The sequence below is a fragment of the Apostichopus japonicus genome, chromosome 19 (genome assembly GCF_037975245.1).
Source record: "Apostichopus japonicus isolate 1M-3 chromosome 19, ASM3797524v1, whole genome shotgun sequence".
Classification (NCBI taxonomy): Eukaryota; Metazoa; Echinodermata; class Holothuroidea; order Aspidochirotida; family Stichopodidae; genus Apostichopus; species Apostichopus japonicus.
In genome coordinates, this window is record NC_092579.1 from 6,835,104 (window position 1) to 6,859,245 (window position 24,142).

At 39.1% G+C, this 24,142-nt stretch overlaps 2 protein-coding genes across 2 annotated transcripts; both read right to left on the reverse strand.

The window, feature by feature from the left end:
• Positions 1–2,467: 2,467 nt before the first annotated feature.
• On the reverse strand, positions 2,468–15,568 carry LOC139960434 (RNA demethylase ALKBH5-like). Its single transcript, XM_071958778.1, has 4 exons — positions 14,387–15,568; positions 12,777–12,993; positions 6,213–6,293; positions 2,468–4,339 (listed from the first exon to the last, which is right to left on the reverse strand). Exons 1-4 carry the CDS (start codon positions 14,940–14,942, stop codon positions 4,045–4,047), a joined length of 1,149 nt encoding a protein of 382 aa, XP_071814879.1. The 5' UTR covers positions 14,943–15,568; the 3' UTR covers positions 2,468–4,044.
• Positions 15,569–19,745: 4,177 nt separating this feature from the next.
• Positions 19,746–22,741, reverse strand: LOC139960433 (allatostatin-A receptor-like). The gene has a single exon (XM_071958777.1). The coding sequence runs from the start codon at positions 22,283–22,285 to the stop codon at positions 21,005–21,007; it is 1,281 nt and encodes a 426-aa protein (XP_071814878.1). The 5' UTR covers positions 22,286–22,741; the 3' UTR covers positions 19,746–21,004.
• Positions 22,742–24,142: the final 1,401 nt, after the last annotated feature.

Here is a 24,142-nt window from a genome sequence, read left to right on the forward strand (position 1 = left end):
TTTCTAACAAAATGTGGTACGAGACTATGCATGACATGTTATAAAGGACTCCAGTACGAAAAGAATCACGTGGGAACTCATACCACATGAACGAACATTGTATTGATGGTATAAAGGTATCCAGGGCACAAGTGATATGTCTGCTCCATAACTTAATATTTCTAAGTTTAAAAATTGAGCTTTGGCTGATGGTGCCAGAGTTGGTCACTAATGGAGATTCTTGGCCTCCCCCTCTGTTCCCTCCATTTGCCATATAAACCACCCTCTACAGCACCTTCTAATCAAAGCTTTTCTTCAAGTAGTTGTAATATCTTTTAAAAAAAAAGCAGCAGCATATACTGATGAGGGAATTGAAACATACAGAAAGCCACAGCTATGATCTGTTGTCTAATTAGTCAACAAAGTATTAAAAGTGCTGTCAGTAGAATGTAACAATGTAGATTTCATGCCGATGCCTGTTCTCTGGATGAAGATTACTTTCTTTAGATAATGACTATTTACATACTGTACAAGTTAGGTTTCACAAAATATGCCAATTTATAGCACAATAAGTTGATTCATACACTCCAGTGGGTTTTTTTTTTTATCACAGTGAAATAGTACTCTGGTGATATCTGTACTTTCCCAACACACTATCATAACAACAATATTGAAATAAAATAATAATAAACCATCAAATACCAAGAGATATATTTAGAAAGATACATATATATCATTTAAGCTATATCTGGCATTAGGTTGTAGCTAGTGTTACCATATATCAGGATGTGTCCTCGTTTTTGCACATCTTGCGTGACCCATTAGTTTAGATGGACTTTTTTAAAAGTATTCAGACATTTAGGCAGTTCCAAGAAATTGTGATACATATATACCCGGACAACTTTCGCGATGGTGATTTGGCTATCTAGCTGCAACTATTGGAGTAAACACAGTAGGGCAAACTGTGGTATTAAACGCTCCTACGTACAAGTGTTTTATCTTCATATCAGACAGCATTGGCAATAGAGACACCCTTTAAAATGAACTTTGTTCCGGGAAGGGGAATCCCCTTACCCCTGGCCAACACAAGTTAGTCTTCTTCTTTGTCAGATTAAATATGTTAACACCCTTGTTTTAAGTTTTGTGTAATTCTCACCACACCATGGTAAATCTATACATAATTTGATACCTGTCATTCTAATATACATTGGCATGTACGTACCCCTCAAAAACAAAACAAATGTTCCCCCAGAAAGGGCATGAGGAACCCCTCAACTTAGACCTACCCCTGGCCGACATAACTTGTCCTCTCTTTCTCTTTCTTCAGATTAAATATTGTAACTCTGGTTTATGGCTTTGTTTAACTCTGACCACACCACGTAATATCTATAAATAATTAGATCCCCCTCATTCTAATATATCGGTGCAGTTTAATACCTCTGGCTTAGCAAGTTAGTTCAATGTTTATTTCAACACAGAAAGAAAGAAAGTTTTACACAGAAAGTTTTGTGTCCCAAAAATTCAACGTATTTCTTTTTGCTATATTTGCAAAACTTTCTTTGAATTATAGTTAGCATATTACATCTGTAGATATGCTGATCCTTTCTTCAATTAGATCATGCATGATACCAGCAGATTTGAACAATACTAAACCTTCCCACTAGAAAATGTTCTCCAACACATTAACAATTTCCAATGTCATTTGTGGGTAGAAGGAGCTACTTAATATCGATCAAGATGGATTATATTAAATCAAGTATTGATGCAAGCTGTGCTAAGTGAGGTTTAATTAGCAATATAATCATCATCACATTATAAATCCTGAGCAGATAAAATCATCACCATAGCAATACAAGGACAACATATCATGATTTTGTGCTTCAAGGATGGTGTGAAAAATCAGTTAACTGGTATAGCTACAGAATTATTCTATGAGTAGGCTGGCTGCGTTTTTCAGTCCGTCCATTTGTAAGAAATGACACTTTACCATAGCGACAAGATTGCTCTTTTGTAGATGCTGATACTATGCTTGCTTGAAAACAATTTAAATTACAGCAATAAAAAAAAACAAAAGAAGGAAACAATAGACCTATACAGTGGCTGATGATTAATTTTCATTTAGTTCTTAACATTAATGTAAAGGGACCAATACTAAAAGTCTTAAACACAGATGAATGTTCCCACGATTCATGGTATGTCTCAGCTATATACAGACCTACATACATGCCAATCTATAAATGTTGTTTGAAGACATATTTTTTTACTTATAGTTATTGAAGGTAATATTACCTTTTATAATCTCTTGCTTGTTATAACCTCTTATTGTACTTTTATAACCTCCTATTGTTTTTTTTTTTATATAACCTCCTATTATATTTTTAATAACCTCTTATAATTTTTACTTTTTTGGTGTGGGTATTTAAGGATTATTTTTATTAGGTTATCATTTGTTTTCACTCTATTTATTTATCGTTTTTTCTTGTAAAGCGCTTTGATATTTTTTGTGATTTAGCGCTATATAAATGGCGTATTTATTTATTATTATACATGGTTCCTTGCGCCATCATGTGAAGAATGCATAACCTTCATTATAGGGACTAGAGTACAGGCTTTCAAAACACTGTGATCTTTTTGAAATGTATGTACTATCTTTACAGTGTCATGCATCTATGTTACCACACTGTCATCTTTTGGAGTATGTACTGGCATTTACAAGGCCCTACCATTCATGGTTCAACAGTCCACAATGACCTTTCCAATCAACTCTTTTGAAGAGTACAGGAAGGGTCAATGGATTGTTTTTGTAACTTCAGACTTCCTTCTCTAATTTCCTTCTGTTTTTTTTTTGTCTCTTTTCTCTCTTCGCTTTTATTTTCATAGTCTTTGTTTCAGTTACATATCTTAATTGTCACTTTCAACTTTTTTTTCTCTACTTGCCCTAATGCCTTCCTGTCAGACTTTATGAGTTAATTACAAACATGCTTGAAGCTGTTGGTTTGACAAGCTGTAAAAAGCTTGACAGGATATGAAAGCAGAAATTTAGAGAAAGAAAAAATAAATTAAATTAAAATATAAAGGTAGGCAAGAAGTAAGGTTGGCAGTATATTAACAAAGAGTCTTCACTCAAGAGTAAAGAAAGTAGAAACAACTACAGCAAATATCAGAGGGAAAAAAATATACCTAGGTAGAGATAGATGGTAAGGATGCCGTCACGTAACAACAGAATTTGTGGGGGTATTATAGATGTATCGTGCGAGTGCAATGGCATGAGTATTGGTTGTCGAGTGTGGGTGCAATGGCATGATGAGTACCAGCACCTGAATGTAAGGGTAATCTGATGACTCAAGTCATGGTACTTGCAAGTGGACTAATGGCACATAAGTACCAAATACTTGAATCTGAGAATAAAACTGGTATGTGTTTATCTGGAACTTGCACTTATCTTTGGATACTCCTCAAACCCTTGGCCGACTTTTGGGACCGGCTTCTATAACTATCCATGGGATATTTTTGGTTGTGTGTTGGATGGTTGATGTGTTTACTGTTGTGCAGATGACTGTATGGGAAAGGAAATGATGTGTCAAGTGTAACATGGGAGCTTCTCGGAACAGAGAGCATGTAGCTCAATTGCTTGAGGCTATGACGTGACCACCATCGGTACATTTTGTGCTTTGTCTGCAGTGGGATAACAGTTTAGGTACCAATAATGAAGTGTGGGGTCCAGTGGCATGGGTAACCATGTTGATTACAAGACTATGGGTACTTTTGTGGGTACAATAGTATTGTATGTGTAAAATGTACCTGAGTGTGGGTACAGTGGCATGGGTACCAGTGTTCGGTATTTGGTATAGCAAAATGATTGTTTTGATCGGCATGACTTCTAGACAACTATTTTGCTCTAGTACTATGCTTATACCTATAGGAAGCCAAACTTGCACCTATATTAACAGAGGTAACTCATTACTCCAAGTTGGAACAACCTAAGACAAAAGAAGAGAGATACCTTTGAATTTAAGATTTAAGTTATTTTCTGGATTAGATGACCAAGGACTTAAATGGACTTTTTCATCTGTCACTGTGACTCTTTAAGTGTCTTCGATGCGATGACCTTTGACCCTGACGAGAGCCTCTCTTCCTCTCGTCTGAAGATGACACAGAAGAGGATGATGAAGATGTCGATGATGATCTCCGCCTCTTCGATCTCCTCCTTCCACCGTCTCTACTTGAACCTTCTGGACTTTCCCTCCGGCCGTCTCTGCGAGTACTTGATCTGTAGCCGTTGTTTTTCGGTTTGTAGTGAGTGGCTTGAGGAAGTTTATTCACCTCCCATTCTTCAAGTCTGGGAGCATCTGGGAACACCCTGAAGGGGCAACGGTCAAAACATATGAGAATGAGATATTCTTCAAGTTACTGGTTTGGATTTTTGCCAACGACAACTTCAATGTCTCAAAATCTGCTACTAGACTAGTGCAGCTATGAGACTAGTGCAAATAATGGGGCCTTGGGTCAGAACACTTTATATAAAATGAAAAAGCCATGAACAATGACGTCAGTGAGTGTAGCGTCTACCTTAATTTTTGCTTTCCCCCCCCTCCCCCAGTCAACCTGGTCTAAAAAATTGCACCCCCATTGCACCCCCATTGACCTCCATTGCACCCTTATTGACCTCCATCTGTGTCACATCCACCGCTACCTACTTCCCTGTCTACCATTTATAAGGTCTAACTGTTAATTATCCTAATTCAAGAACAACAACAAATTAGGGGGAAAATAACGATGGAAGTCTAGAACAGTCAAATAATTTTCAGTACCGATCTATACAGAAAAGTCTAAATCTACTATGTAAAGGACACTTTATATATCTAGCAGTACAAGGGATGTAAGGAAGTTTGCAATTTCACTGTTAGCCACCATCTTAATCGGACAATTATTGATTCTACATTATGACAAAGTTTGCCCCTACTCTGGTCAATATCAATAATGGTTGAAAACATCTTGAAATCACTTGTGTATTGCCTTCATTTCATGATTGACTGGCTCTATGCATGGGGGTACCCATGTAAAGGGGTACTATGTACTATGTAAAGGGGGTACTAAAGGGGGTACTATGTAAAGGGGGTACCCAAGTGGATAGGTTATAAAGGAGTTACCCAAGTAGAGAGGGTTCAAGGAGGTACCTACGTGGAGAGGGTTTAAAGGAGGAACCTAAGTGGAGAGGGTTTAAAGGTGGTACCTAAGTGGAGATGATTTAAAGTATGGTACCCAAGTGGAGAGGGTTGATAGGAGGTATCTAAGTGGAGAGGGTTTAAAGGAGGTACCTAAGTGGAGAGGGTTTAAAGGAGGTACCTAAGTGGAGAGGGTTTAAAAAGGTGGTACCTAAGTGGAGATGATTAAAAGGAGGGTACCAAAGTGGAGAGGGTTGATAGGAGATATCTAAGTGGAGAGGGTTTAAAGGAGGAACCTAAGTGGAGAGGGTTTAAAGGAGGAACCTAAGTGGAGAAGGTTTAAAGGTGGTACCTAAGTGGAGAGGGATTAAAGGAGGTACCTTAGTGGAAAGGGCTTAAAGGAGGTACCTAAGTGGAGAAGATTTAAAGGGTGGTACCTAAGTGGAGAAGATTTAAAGGGTGGTACCTAAGTGGAGAAGATTTAAAGGGTGGTACCTAAGTGGAGAAGATTTAAAGGGTGGTACCTAAGTGGAGAAGATTTAAAGGGTGGTACCTAAGTGGAGAAGATTTAAAGGGTGGTACCTAAGTGGAGAGGGTTTAAAGGAGGAACCTAAGTGGAGAGGGTTTAAAGGTGGTACCTAAGTGGAGATGATTTAAAGGAGGGTACCCAGGTGGAGAGGGTTGATAGGAGGTATCTAAGTGGAGAGGGTTTAAAGGAGGTACCCAAGTAGGGATGGTTTAAAGGAGGTACCTTAGTGGAAAGGGTTTAAAGGAGGTACCTAAGTGGAGAGGGTTTAAAGGTGGTACCTGGAGATGATTTAAAGGAGGGTACCCAAGTGCAAAGGGTTAAGGAGGTACCTCGGTAGAGAGGCTAATTGGAGAGGACATAGAGGAGGTACCTAAGTGGAGAGGGTTTAAAGTGGTACCTAAGTGGAGAGGGATTAAAGGAGGTACCCCAGTGGAGAGGGTTGATAGGAGGTACCTAAGTGGAAAGGGTTAAGGAGGTACCTCGGTAGAGAGGCTAATTGGAGAGGGCATAGAGGAGGTACCTAAGTGGAGAGGGTTTACCTGCGCAGGATGATGACCGACCTTCTTGCAGTTACATCCTGTGGGCGGATACAATGGGTTACCTCATCAGCTGCATAACCACTGAAAAAGGATTGATAGAATTTTCTTTCAAAATATTTTATTACATAATCATATGGAAGATGAGATTTCACACATATTACAATGTCATAAGTCAGTCCAATGTAAATAAGACCTAATTAAAGATTGCAGGATGTCGTTTAGAAACCAAAAAGATCTGCATCTGTCTGAAAGACGCAGACATTGATGACAGAGAGGTTACTGTGATTGAATTTTAACCTGACATTCTGTATGAATAAAGACAAACAGCTGCTGTGCAAACTTCAAGTGCAAATTCAAGTAGATCTTCTTGATTGCTAGTCATGCATGCAACCATTGAAGAATTGTTCTACAAGTTTTCTGAATGCTAAGTGTCTTGTCTTGCCCCAGAAAAATGATATCATGAAACCACATGACAGGTATATGTCCATTAGACATACTGTAGGTTGCAAATATCAGCTCTCTTAGACCATGGAGGTAAAACAGTTTTTACCTCCATGCGCTTAGACCTCCACTCTCTGAAACTTGATCTCTTCTGCAACCAGACTGGACTAGCCTCAGTGAGCTGAAGAGTTTATTTGTTCACACCTTGCCAAGTCCACCTTCAACTGCCCATCTTGTTGCCAGAACTACTTGCACAGTAACAGATTGCTATTGTTTATGCAGCTAGCAGACTGTGTGGCAGTGGAGCAGTTGATTCCATGGGGTCTGCCCGATATTCATAAGGTCCGCTAATCATAAGGGTCATTGTTCATAAGGTTCGTTATTCATAATGTGCATTTTTGCCATAAAAAGGTTCGCTACTCATAATGGAAATAAAGGTTCGTTATTCATAAAAAAAAGGGATCATAATTCATAAGGTCCGGTATTCATAATGGCAACGAAGGTTCGATATTCATAATGGGCAAAACGGTTCGATATCCATAATGGACAAAAAGGTTTGTTATTCATAGTAGGACGAAGGGTTCGATATTTATATTAGAGCAAAGGGTTCGTAATCCATAATAGACAAAAAGGTTTGTTATTCATAATGGAACAAAGGGTCTGTTATTCATAATCTTTTTCACCATTAGGAATATCAAACCCTTTTACCAGTTATGAACAACGAACCTTTTTCACCATAATGAATATCGAACCCTTTTACCAATTATGAACAACGAACCTTCTTTTTTTTCATAATGAATAACGAACCTTATGAACAATGAACCTTTTTGCTCATTATGAATAGCGAACCTTTTGAACAATGAACCTTATGGATGATGACCCTTATGAACAATGAATCTTATGAATATAGAACCTTATGAATATCGGGCTGTCACCGATTCCATCATGCATACTGATATAGCTGCTTTAGATTGGGACCCATGACTAGGGATGCACCGGATTTTTGGATCTGGCCGGAACCGGATTTGCCGGATAGTACATGAAATCCGGCCGGAACCGGATTTTTTCGTTACGCAAAAGAAAATCATTAATAAGAAAGAGGTGTGAAACAAGGAGCAAATCTTAGGTCAGACCATTGAGAAAATTAAATTAAACATGTTAAACCTAATTTTTCCTTACTAGAATATTTTTATTAATTTTTGGAAATAGTTTACATTGATTTAAGTTAATACCAACACCTTTTTAAGAAATAATTCAGGCCAGATTTTGAAAAGATCCGGCCAGATTTTGAAAAAGATCCGGCCGGATTTTGAAAAATATCCGGCCGGAACCGGATAATTGCTCACTATCCCGCCGGATAGTCCGGCCGGACCGGATATCCGATGCATCCCTACCCATGACAATACACTGTATTACACACAACAGGTGCACTGCATTGAATCTCCCTTACAGATCTTAATTTGCTGCACATATATAGTTTTTGGAGATGGACTAGAGGTTCTAGATACATTTGTTCTCCTTGAAAGTCAATGCTTGTTGAGATTCATGGTTCAGTTTGAAAATGTCAATGACAAATTCATGCAATATAGACTCTAAAACAGAGGGAGCCAAGCCTTGATCTTTTCAAGTAAACAACAATAACCTGACTGGCACATGTAGCACTGACAAAATAAGGGAATATGTTTCCTGGCAATTATATGAAAATACAAACTTTGGGGCGTAGGGCATCGAAATTACTTGTCTATAATTGCACACTCTCCTGATCCTACTGTATGTTTCAATATCACTGCCCTGTTGATCAATCATTACTGTATGCCATCATGTTATTATAGTTAGTCTTTAATAGTCATTAAAGGAAAGTAAAAATGGGAGTCAAGAGGCCTGTGCAAAGTTGCAAACTGACTTTTAAGTCATGTTGGGGAGAGGAGAGTACATAGGCAGGTCCTTCTGTTTATGTGTAAAATACTGTAACCCTCATAATTTCATAAAAATGTTGAAGGTTTTCTTTTTGACTATTAATGCTCATAATTAAGAAATGGCTACACAATGTCTGATACTGAATCATCATACATATTACCACTGAATATTTTGGAGAAGCATGGGCAACTGTCCTACATTACTTATAAGTTATGTGTTTTAAACAAATACAAAAAAGGAAATGAGCATCTCTTCAATATCAAAACTTTATTCACATGACAGATTTAAAACTTTATTCAATGGATGGAGAGAAATAAAACACAACATAAGGTTACCTTAACAATAGCAAGACTTAATAATTGCATTCAGTAAACAAGTTGTAAGGGCAACTTTGAGGTAGGAATTTCAAGCAAGCATGTACTTATTACAAAATAATATAGAATATAAATTGGAAAAGGCTTGAGAAGGTTACCACGATATTGGTATAAAGACATTACATCGATGGCTTGCATGTCACACACAAATTTACAAAGCACCTTTTATTGTTTCATGTTACTGAAGGCATTGTTACAATGAAACCGGCCTGAATCACAGACAAACATAAATGAATTTAAAGATTTACTGCAATGAATATATATGGCACCAAATACACCTATCATGAGTAGAGACTGCTTGATAGCATTCAATAAACAAAGTTCAATAAACAAAGGGCAGACGCTTGAGGTAGTTATGTTCAAGCAAGTACTTATAACAAGATAAAGAGGGAAATGTCTGAGAATGTTACCATGATATCATTGCTGAACTGACGTTACATCGTAGGCTTAAATGTCCCTATAAAAAATTTCACAAAGCAGCAAGTACAGTATAATAACATTTACACACTCTTTTACAGATACTGCTGTTTAATACGCCTTTCCAATTTTGTAACACATACAAGTCACATACATATTTTGAAAGAATCTCTTTCATTGACACTACTGCAATTCCCTACAAAAGTCTCTCTTTCAGAGGCACTGCTTAGTTTTCGCAATTGGCAATACTCTTTAAAAGCTCTTAACAAACTTGTGAAAATGAACTCAAGGACAAAAAAGACCCCTTCAATCCAAACTAGGATTGACATATATCCTTCTTTTGAATAAGAAAATGAGCTTAATTAAAAACAAAACTTCCATTTCTTTAATTTTAATTAAGGAACTGACAGTTTGCTTAGAACTGTACCTGATGTGATAACCTTGACAGCCTAAGGAGTTGTGAACTTCCTCTTAGTGTCCCTCTTCTCTGTTCCTAGAATTAAAAAACAAAAGTATAAAACAACTTCTCAACTCAGATGCCTGGGTAATATGGGACCTTCACCAAATAAAATGGTTATCAAGATGGCCACCCATCCCAAGCAACTGCCCTACTTTGAACAGGAGTTGAAGTACACCAGAGGTGGCTAACTTTGTACAGTGAAGTCTGAGTCATGGTGGAAAATATACTTTAAACAATACATGTTTGACTGCAAAGTTCTCCAAAGGAGACCCTCTGGCACCCCACCCCTATTACTCTGACTGACTCCCTTACATTACTTGCTCAATTACAACTCTTGAAATGCACTATAGAAGACATTTTGAAAGGTGAGGTATTATATTCTGTACTTGCACTTACTAACACTCTAAATGCAGAAATTAAGCAAATTATAAGCATCATTTGAGAAGTTGTCAACTTCAAACGTTTTATGCATGTTTAGTGGTGACAGCAGGGCACAACTTTAAGACTAGGGCTAACATCCCTTAGCATGGTACCCAACTGTGTATCCTTCTGTATGTGGGTACACACACACTCACACACACACACACACACACTCAAACTGTTAGTTGAATAACTGTTACCTTGGGAATTATAAACCAACAGAAATTTTAACTGGCAATAATTCTACCTACATACTGTGATAAGTATGTGCATTATGACTAGCTCACCTAGGTACCAAAAAATAAGTACATTAATGTGGGGGAGGTAGCTGGAACAGCCCTGTCAACATTCATTCCTTTCTTTTAACAACTTAATAAAGGAGTCAGCCAGTAACTTGAAGCAAGAATGGGTGACACCATACCCTTAGGCAAGCGATATTCTGGGTTTGTCAAAAATTGCTTTCCTCACCAAATGGAGATCCACCTATACGTCTCCATGGATTGATCTTTAAAAACACTTCCATGAGATTCATCCCATAACTTGCCTTATTTATGAAATCAAGCCAATAACTTACAGTAACTGGAGCTAACCATTTTTGTTATCTATTCAAAACCACACTGTTTGTGTGACATTCTTGCTACATAATTCATGAGCTGTCGATGACAGCCAATCAGCTGGTAGACCTTATTATTTAATTACAAACATGAAGGGAATGATCTAATGTAACCCACAGGGACATGTATTCATTGATCTTGATCCTACTTTTTTTCAAATACAAGGAGTAAGTAAACAGCTACTTTATACACCCATTCATACTTCAAGAAGACAAAGAATAAAATGCCATTTACTATCTCTAGTGCTAAATGTACTGAATTGAACTGTACTTATTAAAATTTGCTCTTTCCACCATAGAAAAAGTGCCATGTTCCCACCAAGACGGTAAAGCACAGTATGGCGGAAAGAGCACATTATTGTGGGTACATTGTATATAGTAGTAGTAGTAAGTTGAGTCTCGTCTATCCGACATGCTCAGTGATTAACCTCCGCCACGTATCACGATCTTGCGCAAGGTTTATTGCTTCTTCGAAATTGTTAATATTAATGTATATGCACTGTATATTACTTCGCTTCCCTCTAAAAAAATCAGTCATATAAATTGACAATCAGAATCGGACTTTTTAATAAACAATCAGCCTAATTTAATCAATTTATCCAACCAACTATTATATGTATTTGAACATTGTATCAACTCTTACAAACTTACAATTAAAACTATTCAACCAAGCTGTACATTAAAGACTATTTATCAATTTCCCAATCTTGTCTCAACTACAATCCAGTCTATCCAGCAAACCGTCACATATGAAGACGCGATTCAAGTACTGGCAACTGAGAGAAACAACTGTAAACGGACCAAGGCCCCTAATGATGTAGGCTAGGCTAACGTTCTAAGGTACTTTGGCCTAACATACTGTATAACTACTGAAATAGCCTAACAAAAAAACAGTTACCTGCTTAGCCTATCGTTGCGCAACTTTAAAACATTTTTTTCATCCACCCCAATAAAATTGAAGAGAATGGTAAAATGGTAGGTGCATGCTTACCATATTCATCTTTTGCCGGGTCGATCGGAATTCGAACCAAGTTCGGTGGTACGCAACGATCGAATTCGGAGGACCATCCATCGAAAGTTACATAGTAACCACTGTTAGAGTCACCGCTCTGGATCACACCGTTTTCCCATCTCCCTAACTCATCTACAGCCTGCACTTTCTGTCCAGTCCTAAATTCCATGATGTTGGCTATTTGTTTTGTTGTAAGTAAAATCAAAACACTATGCTGGAAAAATCCAGCAGGATATTAAGAAAGTCAACGGCCTAGCTTGGGCCAAGGCGTAGCCTAACTTGGTTATACTGTACACCACACTTGTACTCGCTCGAGCTCCGGTTCAGATTCTGGCTTACGTAGTTGAACTTGAACAAGTTCTTTAGTTGGGTTGCTAGGCACTGAACAGTGCTGTTTTATCAATGTAAAACAGACATGTATTGGAGACTAGTAACAGTTTTATTCATACACGAAACAATTAGTGCAAAGTTTTATCCAAATCGCTCATGAATTCAACGAAAATAGGTTTCACCGTTTTCAAACTTTTTTCAAAGAAAGAAAGAAAAGAATCTGTACAAATTTATAGAATGTCGACTTTGGTTATCAACTCTATTATTACTTTTTTATTAAAACCGTATCGCATGCAGAAGAATACTTGCATAGCAAGCTGGCTGAACACTGAAACTGAGACAAACGGGGTGAGCTGAGTGATTAGTTACGTAATAAGACGACCATGCAGCTCAACTGAAGCGCGATAGGTGAGTCATCACTCAGTGGAAAAACCCGTCCTTTGGCGCGTTTAGGAAAGCAACCTATAGCTAATGGTAACTTTCGTGGCATGTACCAATAAATTGGATGCCAAGAAATTCAGTTTCCATTCCTATCTTCAACATTTTGGATATAATGCTGGATAAAAAAAGTAATGCTTACCTTAAAAGAGTGACACATCCCTTGGATAGAGGAAGGGCAAGAATTGGCTTGGAGACTCTAATGGGTCTAAAGGAGAACTTGCAGCCAAAGCTGAGAGCTGAATCGCTCATAAACGAGATGGAGACAATAGGCCTGTCGAAGATGTGGATGGGATCGATGTGAGAGACGATACAACCACCTGGAAGGTAGTCATTGATTACAGCACTGTTCACAAAATCTGTAAACGTAGAAGAAAATATCAACAATTATAAGAAATAGTAGAACGTACACATAGGCGTTTGATTTGGGGGGCTGTAACGACTTGCCCGAAAAATGTAACCAAAATTGTTTGATGGGGAGGGCTGCAGCCTCCCCCTAGCCCCACCCCTCTGCCTCCTATGCCTATGAACGTACACGTAACTCAGTCTCCTCCTAAATTATAGTTTTGAATTTCCTGACTGAAATTACAGAACCCTAGGGCAAGTTTCACCTGGTTTACTCTGTACATCATATATTAATTATTCCAAACAATGCATGTTAGTAATGTTCAAACTTTTCTCTTATTTCATGTACAAATAAGCCGAGGCCTACAGATGTACATTTACTGGGTGTGGTGATTAGTCATGCAGTCCTATAATTACACCATAATCAAACACTTAACACGAACATAAATCAACTTTAAACATTTAAACAGAGACCCTCTGGAGCCAAAACATATGTTGTGGTTCTAATCCAATAGGCTATTAAATTTACTTCACAAATGTTGGGTTGCTGACATATACACCACTGAAATGACTATATCATCACTCAATCTTCAACCACTGACATGTGGTCTTTGCTACTCTTTGTAATTAGTATCGCTACAGTGAATCACACTTGAGCATACACACTTCCCAGTATTTCCGGGCCCCCTTCCCCCTAGCTCTCTGAAATGATATGTATTCACTTTAGCATTTGCTCCCAGTTTCATCCAAGTAAGTTTGGATAAATCTTTATGTTTTATTACTTTAGAGATGATCATAAACTTATGATTTTAACCAATTCCCTTGCTTTGGGAGACTCTTATCACTTCATGAAGTTATTTGAAGAAGCACAATCATGTCAGGGATACACACAGCTGCATAGCTCTTGGTGCAATTGAGCAGGTTCCAGGCAAATGACATTTCCGATCTGTATCATCACTGCCTTATGGGATAGTACTAATGGTTACCATTGGTGTCACATGACTGACCCCTGACAAAGGTGGTGCAATTGAAGATACTGATACTAACGGTACTCATAGAGAGCAATCCTGCGAACAGCATTTTCAGCAAAGTCAATGAAATGAATGATTTTGGGAAGTTGCAGTCAGACACGTTTGACTCCAACTATTGACGGTGAAATTCATAAGTGTACATGAAATTTGGAATTTCTTAACTCCTACAAGTACATGCTCTAAGTCTAAGTTTAGTATTTTTATGTCTTAGTTATACACACATTAAGGGTTTTTCTACCGCTTACACTGACATACCCCACAACACATACACACCACTAGTATCCACTGGCTACAAATGGGACTTAATTGGTCCATATATTGCAAAGGAAAGGAGAAACAACAGAGGAATGCTATCATGTATATTGGCAACACCAACCCTTTGGTATGATCTTCTTATCCTCCAATCGTTTTATGACAAGTTCTGTCACCCAACTGGGAATCTCATCAACATGCCCCTTTGGGTAAAGTCTTTCCTGGCCTGGCCCCCTGCGAGCCAGCTGGGCCCCATATGTGTACCCCTCTCCAAAGAAGTATTTGCTTCGCAGAGGTGCTCTGTCTACAGTCTGCTTTTTGTACAATCCTTTCTTTGATTTATTTACAATTTCGTCTATTTCTTCTTCAATTTTCTTGCATTCTGACTCTGCGAATACATCATGTATTTGCTTGATTCCATGGCTGATTTTTCGTTTCTCCTGTCTATCTCTGTCTTCGGGACTTGCACTAGTACTAGTACTACGCCGCCTTTTCCTTGATGAAGATGAACCACTATCCATTTCTATGCAGGGACTCCTGTCGGGCCTAGTGTTATCGTTTGTACTATCATTGTTGTTATTGTTACTGCCGGAGGATGAATGCCGTCTCCTTCGACTAGATAAATGTCCGCGGCTTGAGGAAGATTCCTCTCCGCGATGTTTATCCCTTCTTGAGAACATGACATGCAAACCACAAAACCGTAAACGCAGTCCTAATAACTTGGTTGAATAGGAGGTTGACGATTAACTGGAGTACTTCATAACGTATTGAGAAACGCACACGAGCTGCGAAAGAAAAGATGGATAATTGGAGAAATAAATGTCGCTAAGCCAGCTGATATGTATCAGGTGTTTATTCCAATGAACGCGAAATGCGCAAAATAATTCAGAATTGTGTGCCGACGTACCGTTTTCAGTGTTGGTCCCGACTTCGGTTGCACTTCGTAAAATCGTCACGATTTGCTACGAAAGAAGATTTGTTTTCTTATCGCATTCATACTTCCGTTACAAATCTTCTGTATTATTGTTTGCTTTTCATTCACTTCAATGTCCCAGTTTCAGCTGTGAATCCTAAGCATTTGCGAGGCATCATCACACAAATGGAGAGGATCGCGGAAGTTATTGACAAGGAGTTGGAGACAAATCAATGACGTGGGACGGTAAAAGAGAGCACATGGGTGGGAATTTGGAGAGTAGTATCGGCTTCGGCAGGGTGAAGAACTGAGATCAATAGTCTCGTGTATTGGACAATGGGATTTGTATGTATGTATGTATGTATGTATGTATATGTGATCTTCCCGCAAGCAGGAACTCGCGAAAGAAGCCATGCAGGCTTATAGACTCGCAAGCTGACCGAAGATTTGAGTACGAAAAATTAGTAATTTCAGTACTAAAACACCGTAAATGATCAGTTGGCGTATTAGAAAGGAGGAAGGGGTCGGACGGTACGCTTCACTTTTTTTGTATATTTTTTCATACCATTTTCCCAGTTACAATTGAGATAATGTCATTTCGTGACCGTGGTGGGGATATGAGGGTATGGAAGGTAGAGGACAATGGAAAAAGTAACAAAGGAAATTGTACAATAATCCTGAGTAATATGTATACTTCATTACACGCTTTCAGGAGTCGAAAATGGAGATAAATTGAAAAAATGATGATGAAGATGGTGATCATGATGGCCATGTGTACCCTGTCCCGTGGCATCTACTTTTCTAGCAGACAGGGGGAGGAAAGCTATATAAGTTTGCCCTAACACTTTTGAAAACGGGAAGCATGAGTACGTTTCTGCTTGGCAAGTTTATTAAATTTCGGTTACATCCACAGCAGTGTTAGATCAGCTAAATTCTTCGCATAACCTCGTACGAGTGTTCAACAATCAAATAATAAAACGTTCGGTTCATATGACCTCATCAGTGGCGTAGCTACGGGGGGGGGGGGGGCCTGGGGGGGGGGGCCGGGGCCCCCCCATGAAATCGGCTGGCCCCCCCACTGGCCCCCCCACTGGGAATGGGGTAAAAAAAATTGTAAAAAAAAAAAATTGTAAAAAAAAAAAAAAACTCATCAGTGGGATTCACTAATATTTTTTGTTCAATAATTTGGGAAATAGATTTACACAATTTTCTCGTCTGCATCTGGCAGAATAAGAATAATACAATATCTGTAGTAATCATGAGAATGGTCATACAGCATGGCATGGCAATGGTCGATGCGACGGTGGTTGCGACCATACACCACGAACCTTGTGCATGTGCTGCGCGATATCGATATCTACCAATACATGTTATCGGTCATCGATTGGCACAAAAACCCAGATTCTGATGACAGCTGCCTCAAGAAACCCAATAAATGGCCTAATTAGCACCGAGCCACCAATGTGGACCATTACCGAAACATCGATGCGTGTTAGTCTTCCATCCCCTTCCTCTAATGTTATTTAAGTCCACATGTGGGCATTTCCTGCAAACCTACCGGTAGCCCACAGGGGTTTGAGTTGGGAGAAAGGCCTTGACACCTTGAAACAACAAATGATGCCAACCATAGGCGTACGAGGCGGGGGTGCAGGGGGGCAGACTGCCCCCTAAATTTCCAGAGGACAAGAAATTCGGGCAAAAGTCCTGAAAAATTCGGGCAGCCTAAGAGGAGAAAAAAAAAAAAAAAAAATATATATATATATATATATATATATATATATATATATATATATATAAATATGCAGTAGCTTGCCCGAATCTTTTTCAAATTTTCGCCCGACAATTCCATGATTTTCTTTATTTAGCATCATGATGCCCGAATATTTCCGTGTAACACCACCGTAAGCGCAGTTCATCTGGGCTACCACGCTTTTTGCACGATCAATTTTTTTCTTCTAACTAGTCAATTGTATACCTGGACCAAGGGCGGCGGAACCGGGGGGCACAGGGGGCACGTGCCCCTCCCCCACTTTTCCTCAGGTTAGAAATGTGCCTTTTTTCTACATAAAACTTGAGGTGCCTCAAGTTAGCAAGAGGCCAGGGAACCAGAATGAACACTCGGGAAGGGCCGTTTCCGGCCATCTGAGGGGTTTGTAAAACCAAAACTTTTCTAAAAGCACGCTCCGCGCCAACCGATGGTGGCGCTCCGCTCAGATAGCCGTGCATACAACTTTGCAAATCCTGGCTAAGCCCGTGACTTTTAACGAATTTCTGTGAGTCAAACTCAAAGCATTTTCGAATGGAAAAAAATTTGTTAAGATATTAACAAGAAAAAAACTCTAATTCGGAAGATTCCTACATTAGCAACTAGCATGATTTCACCTCATTTTGTCTCAAAAGAAAACTTGTTCCTTGTTTCCCAATTTGCGCATTGGATATTGCAGTGCTAGTATGCATATTTTGCTTGAGGGGGGGGGGCGTTGATGGAGTGATGTGTATACACAAATAAGATAATACAATAAGAGTTATAAAGGGTACTGAATATAACGCTGCATCATTCCAATCGAATTTCTGCAAAGTGCCCTTTGATGTCGGTGCCCCCCCCCCCCAGATTAAAAGTGCTCCCGCCGCCCTTGACCTGGATATCCCCGACATGAGTGTATAAAAGAAACATTTTCTTTTTCATGGATGGTGGGGGGGGAGTGTCTATAAGCCTAGAAGTACAGGTTTATCATATTCTTTGTTACATTTTATACTTTTTTGTGAGACAAATTGCAGTCTCACCCGACACAGCGACATTATCCCGCCTACGTGTCGTTGAACAATGTTTTTCTGGAGGTAGCTGAGTACTGTGTTAAAATAATAAATAAGGTAACTAAATATAGCAGCTTCAAAAATATACTGTCCCATTTTTCCCCTTCAAAGTGATCTTACAATTTTTTCTTCTTCTAATTTACCAAATTTTTGGGGAACTGTAAATTTCTAAAACGTGAGATTATAAAATAAAGAATGTTTAGATGCAACTTGCAAGGCCTCAGAAGTGCCGTTTCCGGCAATCTGAGAGGCATTGTGTGCCAAAAATGTTCTTGTTCGCTACGCGCCGCTTAGATAGTGTCACGGGAACTTTCGGGCACAAAATGTTCTGCCCCCCCAAACTGAAATGGTCCCGTACGCCTTTGATGTCAACTTCACTCAAGTTAAAAGTGCATGAAAGAGAAATTTTTTTTTTGCATTTCTGTCACCAAAGTTGCACATCTTTTTGGATGCTATTTTGCCTCACAGGTGCCATCTCCTGCGATCTGGGGGGTGCTGAAATCTCAAATTTTCTCTGTACGCTCCGCGCCAACCAAGGTGGCGCTCCGCTCAGATAGTAACCTCCGGCCCCCCCCCCACTAGAAAGAACAGCCCCCCATGGCCCCCCCACTCAAAAAATCCTAGCTACGCCACTGGACCTCATATCCATCCACAATCCAGCAAAGTTTTGGAACTTGTTGAATTGTCGAAATTTGAGTGTTGACAAGAAGAGTCAAATGGTGTTGATGAAATCATGAAACTCCAAATATTGAATATTTCATGTGTAAATATCTGTCACAACTTCCGTGGGATAATACAAAATGGCACCCTCTAGCGCCCCTCTGTTGCGACCCCGGGTTTTTCCTTTGGCCTTCAAAGCCGATAAAAATAAAATTTTAGATAGATTCAGGGAAGTAAACTCAAAGGACCAAAAGACTACTGAGATGTTTCTGAAAGTTAACAAAACGATATATTTACAATGATACGATCTCTACTGATTTGTACAAGGATTATTGGTACTTGAAATTTGGAATATTACAGACAGATTTTACAAGATTATACGGCCGTTAAATTTTTAAAAGATTACTTAACTTATCTTACGCGGCGCGTGCCGGCTCTCGGTTCCTTTCGTAGCTGTTCTGACCTCCTTGCGTCACCAACAACGATGTCGGGATTTCTCCCTCGTAGGCTGGTATCCCGTGACTTGGTCAGGAGCAAAACCGTTCCCCGCTGGTCCAATTCGACTCAACGTTTGTATCCCAAGGATGGCTTCCTCCTGGGTGAACTCCGAAAACTCTGCCGAAGTCACGCCTGTCCCGGTTAAACGACGCACCAATCTAATAAACAAACAGTCCACCGGTTCCTCCGTCCGTCCCCTCGATTAATCTTTTATCTCAGATGAATTTCTTTTTACAATAGATCGGAAAACTCTGAACTAAACTCTTCCTCACCGAAAATATCTCTTCTTATATATAGCCGGGTTTAATCTCCCGAAAGTTCTTTTCCAGGAATCCTGACAGAAAAACATCGAGAATCATCCATGTCTCGAAGATACGACTGATAGTGCATCGTTCATTGGTCGACGATATCCGGTCACCTGCTAAAAATTACTTCCCGTATGTTCTGGAAATTTGCACTCGTTAATACCGAATAGCGCCATCATTTCTCGACGCTTCCAGAAAAAACGCACAAGTTGTCAGTCACGACGAGTGACCTACTTATCACCCTGACCAGCATATACTGAATACACGTACAATGAATAAAGTCGTTCGTGACAATATCGTCATACAAAGTCACAATTGGAAATGCAACATTATTTATTTGTTTATATCTGTAAAACTTCCAAATTTTGTGAAACAAATTCACTTGATTTGGAGGAAGTGGAAAATCTGAGTAAAATAGTAAAAAAAAATGCTAATAAAAGTTGGATTTTCAACTTCCTGGAATTTTTTCTGGTTCGAGTTATTCTTAAGTCTTCCTAAAACAATGAACTAAAGCTTTTTTGAATGCAGCCCGATATGAGGCATTGGTCACACGCGTAAAATGAACGGATTGACAGCAGAATTCAGATAAAGTAAGGCTTGTCCAAGAAATATTACATTGTCATTTAACTCAATGATGATTCCAAACAGTTGTAAGAAGGATAAACTCGTGAAATAAAATTGAATTGGAGAATTACAGAGAAAAGATACGAGCACATATATGAGCAACATTCTGGTTACTGCTCTCTGGTTTGCACGTTTCTTATTGATCAGTTTTTGCTTGTTAGACGACAGTGAATCACTCTGCCTTGATTTTCTTACTATCCAGAGAAATCCTAGGATGGATTGTTTGCCAGTGAGTCTTCTCTGCCGACATTGAGTAATCATCGGTAGAGGCAATCTCGTTTTCGCATAATAACGAATGATTACCAACATGTCTCATTGAATCGGTCTTTCTAGTAAGTTGATGGATTAACAGCCCAATTGAATGTACCATATTCAATGGGTGTCTTTCCTCTAATGTACATGTATGGGTTTCGCTTCAAGTGCAGTTTTAGGTGAAGTATAAGTGTATATAACGGACCACTATGCTCACTATTGAACCCGTGCTCTTAAAACCCTATAACTACACGCCACTGCTCACAAGTCGACAAGGGTGAATTCAGTTTCACCTTCTCCCATATCTACTATACGTGTTTACTGAACATGATCAGACCTTACCAAGTAATAATAATAACATCCTTCACTCGTTGATTCAATAATAACTATGGATCTCACTTCAGTGAAAAACATAAACAGTCGTTTTTTGGTATTCTGAGTGATTGACTAATTCACAAATTATTGCACAGTACACTGGCCCATATATAAAACAACAGTTCAACAACAATAACAATAACAACATAAATGACAACAACGAACAAATAAAGGCTATGATACTATGGAAAGCTCTTCCACTATCTATTGTTAAAAGCTTCAGATTAATTGGCAACGCCCTTAAACTGAACGGTATGTTAAAAATGAATGTTAAAAACGAGTGACCGCATAACATTGTTTTCTACTTCTTAAACATGCAAGGAAATACAGCTTTCTTGAAAGCAGCCCGATATGAGGCATTAGTCACACCGTAAATGAATGGATTGACAGCAGAATTCAGATAAAGTAAGGCTTGGAAAATGACCAATAGAGTGGCATTAAGCTGGACGTAGATGCCAAATAATTGCAATATGGATAAACTCGTGAAATAGAATTGGATAGGGGAATTGCAGAGAAAGAATACTAGCCCATTTATGAGCAACATTCTGGTCACTGCTCTCTGGGTTGAGCGATATTTGTCAATAAGTTTTGGCGTATTGGACGAAGATATTTTACCTCCGAGAGTTATTACACTTTCGCGGGGCATGTTAGACGAGATTGTAGTCATGTGAGATTCTTCGGCAGACAAAGAATATAAACTTCCGGTGGTTTGGGTCGACGGTACAATCGTCACAGAAGTCGAGAAGTCGGTTTCTTCTACCGCCGCACCGCGATTATCATAGCAGACCATGTCAGGTTTATGGGTAGATTCCCATTTCCGTAGTTCGTAAATGATCCTGATATAAAAGAACAGATTTGCGAATAAGGCGATATAAAATGGCAACGCTTGGATGATACGGCCCAATAAAGATGCCAATTCGCTCACGCTTGTACACACGGCGATTCTCTTTGGAAAAGTATCATATTTACCATTTTCGGGATATAGCAAACAATACCATATCGGTATTCCCCGGTATGGTATTAAACTCAAGACAATGATCACGGCGATTGAAAATGCTACTAGGAATTGTCTTCTTGTTCTTTTGCCACCGATAAAAGAGCGATGCCGTAACGGTTTGCAAACGGCGTAGTACCGTTCAAGTGAGATCAAAGTCATGAATAACAAGGAACAATAGTACGTTAATTCAACAGATACATTGATTGCACATCCAGCGGAACCAAATATTCTGGAGTTGCTATCAAGAGTCAGTGGCGAGATGTACCGTAAATACCGCTCACCGAGACCGAGAACGAAGACACTGATATCGACGGTCGCCAGAGCGCAGAGATACTTGTTAAGATTGGTCCTCATGGAGGGAGTCTTCCAAACAACAAACAGAAAACAACCATTAGCGAGAAGACCAATAGCTCCTAGAACTGGTAAAATGGCCATTTCAAACGGATCGAATGTCCGAACATAATTCTGTAGTAAATCTTCATTTCGAAAGTCTAATGTGACGTATGGACATGATTCTTCGTCGTATCCGATATTGTCACTGTTCACAGATGTCATAGCCGTCGTGAAGTTCGCAGCGGTCGCCATCTTGGTTGAAGATACTTACAAAAATCCGTCAGCTAGAAAATTTGGATGAACATCCTTATTATAAGAATGATGTAATGATACACAAGTGAATTCAATACATCCGGTTCAACCGATCGTAAACATGAACTACAAAAGCATATTTTTGTGCAGAAACTTTCAAGACGATACGTATGAATTGCCTGCAATTATAGAAACGAAATTGATGTTCTTCTAAAAATGATATTGGGCCAACATTCTACAGCACATGAAAGATTGCACCGAGTGTCCCTCGTCTCTTCCGTGGAATTAGGCCTCTATTAAAAACAGTGCAGACGTTTGTACTGTTGTGTCCAATATAGCGGGTAGGCCTATGCCATTACAAAATCCATTTGTTATGGACCTTTGTTTGGCTTAGTAATGACAATCACTAACTAAGGCGACTTATCCGCTATCAGAATGTCACGTTTCTGCCACCTTCACAAACGTGCATAGCTATTCTTCTTAAGAATCACTTCAAAAGGATTTTACGGAGAGGGTGGGTCTCTTTTGATAGAATGTGCTTGTGGAACTGGCTTTTGTAACAACTTCTATTATATTCAGTTAATTCATTGTAATCCTGTTTGACGACCGGCTCCAACTATAGGATTTGGAGTGCTTTCATTTTCCTAGTAAAAAAATCCGAACGCTGCTCATGAGAGGCTTAATGGGGTCTAAAATTGCCTCAATTGACCCAATTTTTGCACCACATGAACTGCCATTAATGCTCTTCAACATGCAAGCCACAAAAAAAAAAAAAAAAACAGATCCTGATTGATAACATAATGAAAAAGATGTTCTCCTTCTGCATTTTGGCACTTTTCCTGAGATGGGAGAACACTCGGGCGGATATATTCTAATAGGAGTATATGCCACCGTATAACTGGTAAACAGTCAAAAGTTAACAACTCTTCCAGATCGTTGCTGCTAGAATGGTTATTGGATGATGAATGGGTAACATAACCACAATTTGAGTGAAAATATAGTCCTATACATTGATATATACATTGGCATATTTTGAGTCATCATCAGTCTTTTTTATGCTTGGAAGTTGTAGGGATTGCCATAAATTATGTATGGTCTAAAAATCTGGAGGATTTAAGGCATTTAAGAAAATCCTGGGTGAAACAATAAGATTCCGCAGTGAGAGTTCAGATGGGTAAGGGAGCACTATATGCTAAAATTTGACATCTTCTGGCTCAATATGTAAACAGTCATGAATGTGCTGTGATAGCCCAAACCATTTCAGCTACCATAAGGTGACATGTCTGTCATGAAATCTATGCTCAGGTGGCTTTGAAAAGTGACGAATTTAGTGTGTAAGTCAATGAAACAAGTAATTGTGGTACGGCACCAATACGTTGAAAGGTGGCATACTCCTATTACAGTCTATATCCATCCGCCCGATTGTTCTCCTATCTCAGGAAAAGTGCCAAAGAGCAGCAGGAGAACATCTTTTTTGACAGGATCTGGTTATTTGTGGCTTGCATGTTGAAGAGCGTTAATGGAAGTACATGTGGTGAAAAATGGGTAAATTGAGGCAATTTTAGACCCCTTTAGGCCTCCCAGGAGCAGCGTAAGAAAAATGTTTACTATACTGAGTGAAGAGGTTTGTTTACAAGTGGCGAAAACTTCAGGCTCTCTTAGCAAAAAATCTGCGCAGTCATGGTACGTAAAATTGATGGCGCCATGAAAAGCCAACCTGTCAGCTATCCAGTGATGGGTAGCGTTTAGCTAGTGAGAACTTTTATCTACCACATTGCTTTTGTGAATTAGTCTGTAAGTCAATTGAGCAATTAATTGTGGTACGGCACTAATACGATGAAATCTTTGAAATGACGT

Coding starts and splice junctions, on each gene's coding strand:
- LOC139960434 (XM_071958778.1), bottom strand. CDS start 14,942: ATGTTCTCAAGAAGGGATAAACATCGCGGAGAGGAATCTTCCTCAAGC. Junction 12,994..14,386: donor TAAGAAGATCATACCAAAGG/GTTGGTGTTGCC, acceptor CTACGTTTACAG/ATTTTGTGAACAGTGCTGTA. Junction 4,340..6,212: donor TCGGTCATCATCCTGCGCAG/GTAAACCCTCTC, acceptor TTGCCCCTTCAG/GGTGTTCCCAGATGCTCCCA.
- LOC139960433 (XM_071958777.1), bottom strand. CDS start 22,285: ATGGCGACCGCTGCGAACTTCACGACGGCTATGACATCTGTGAACAGT.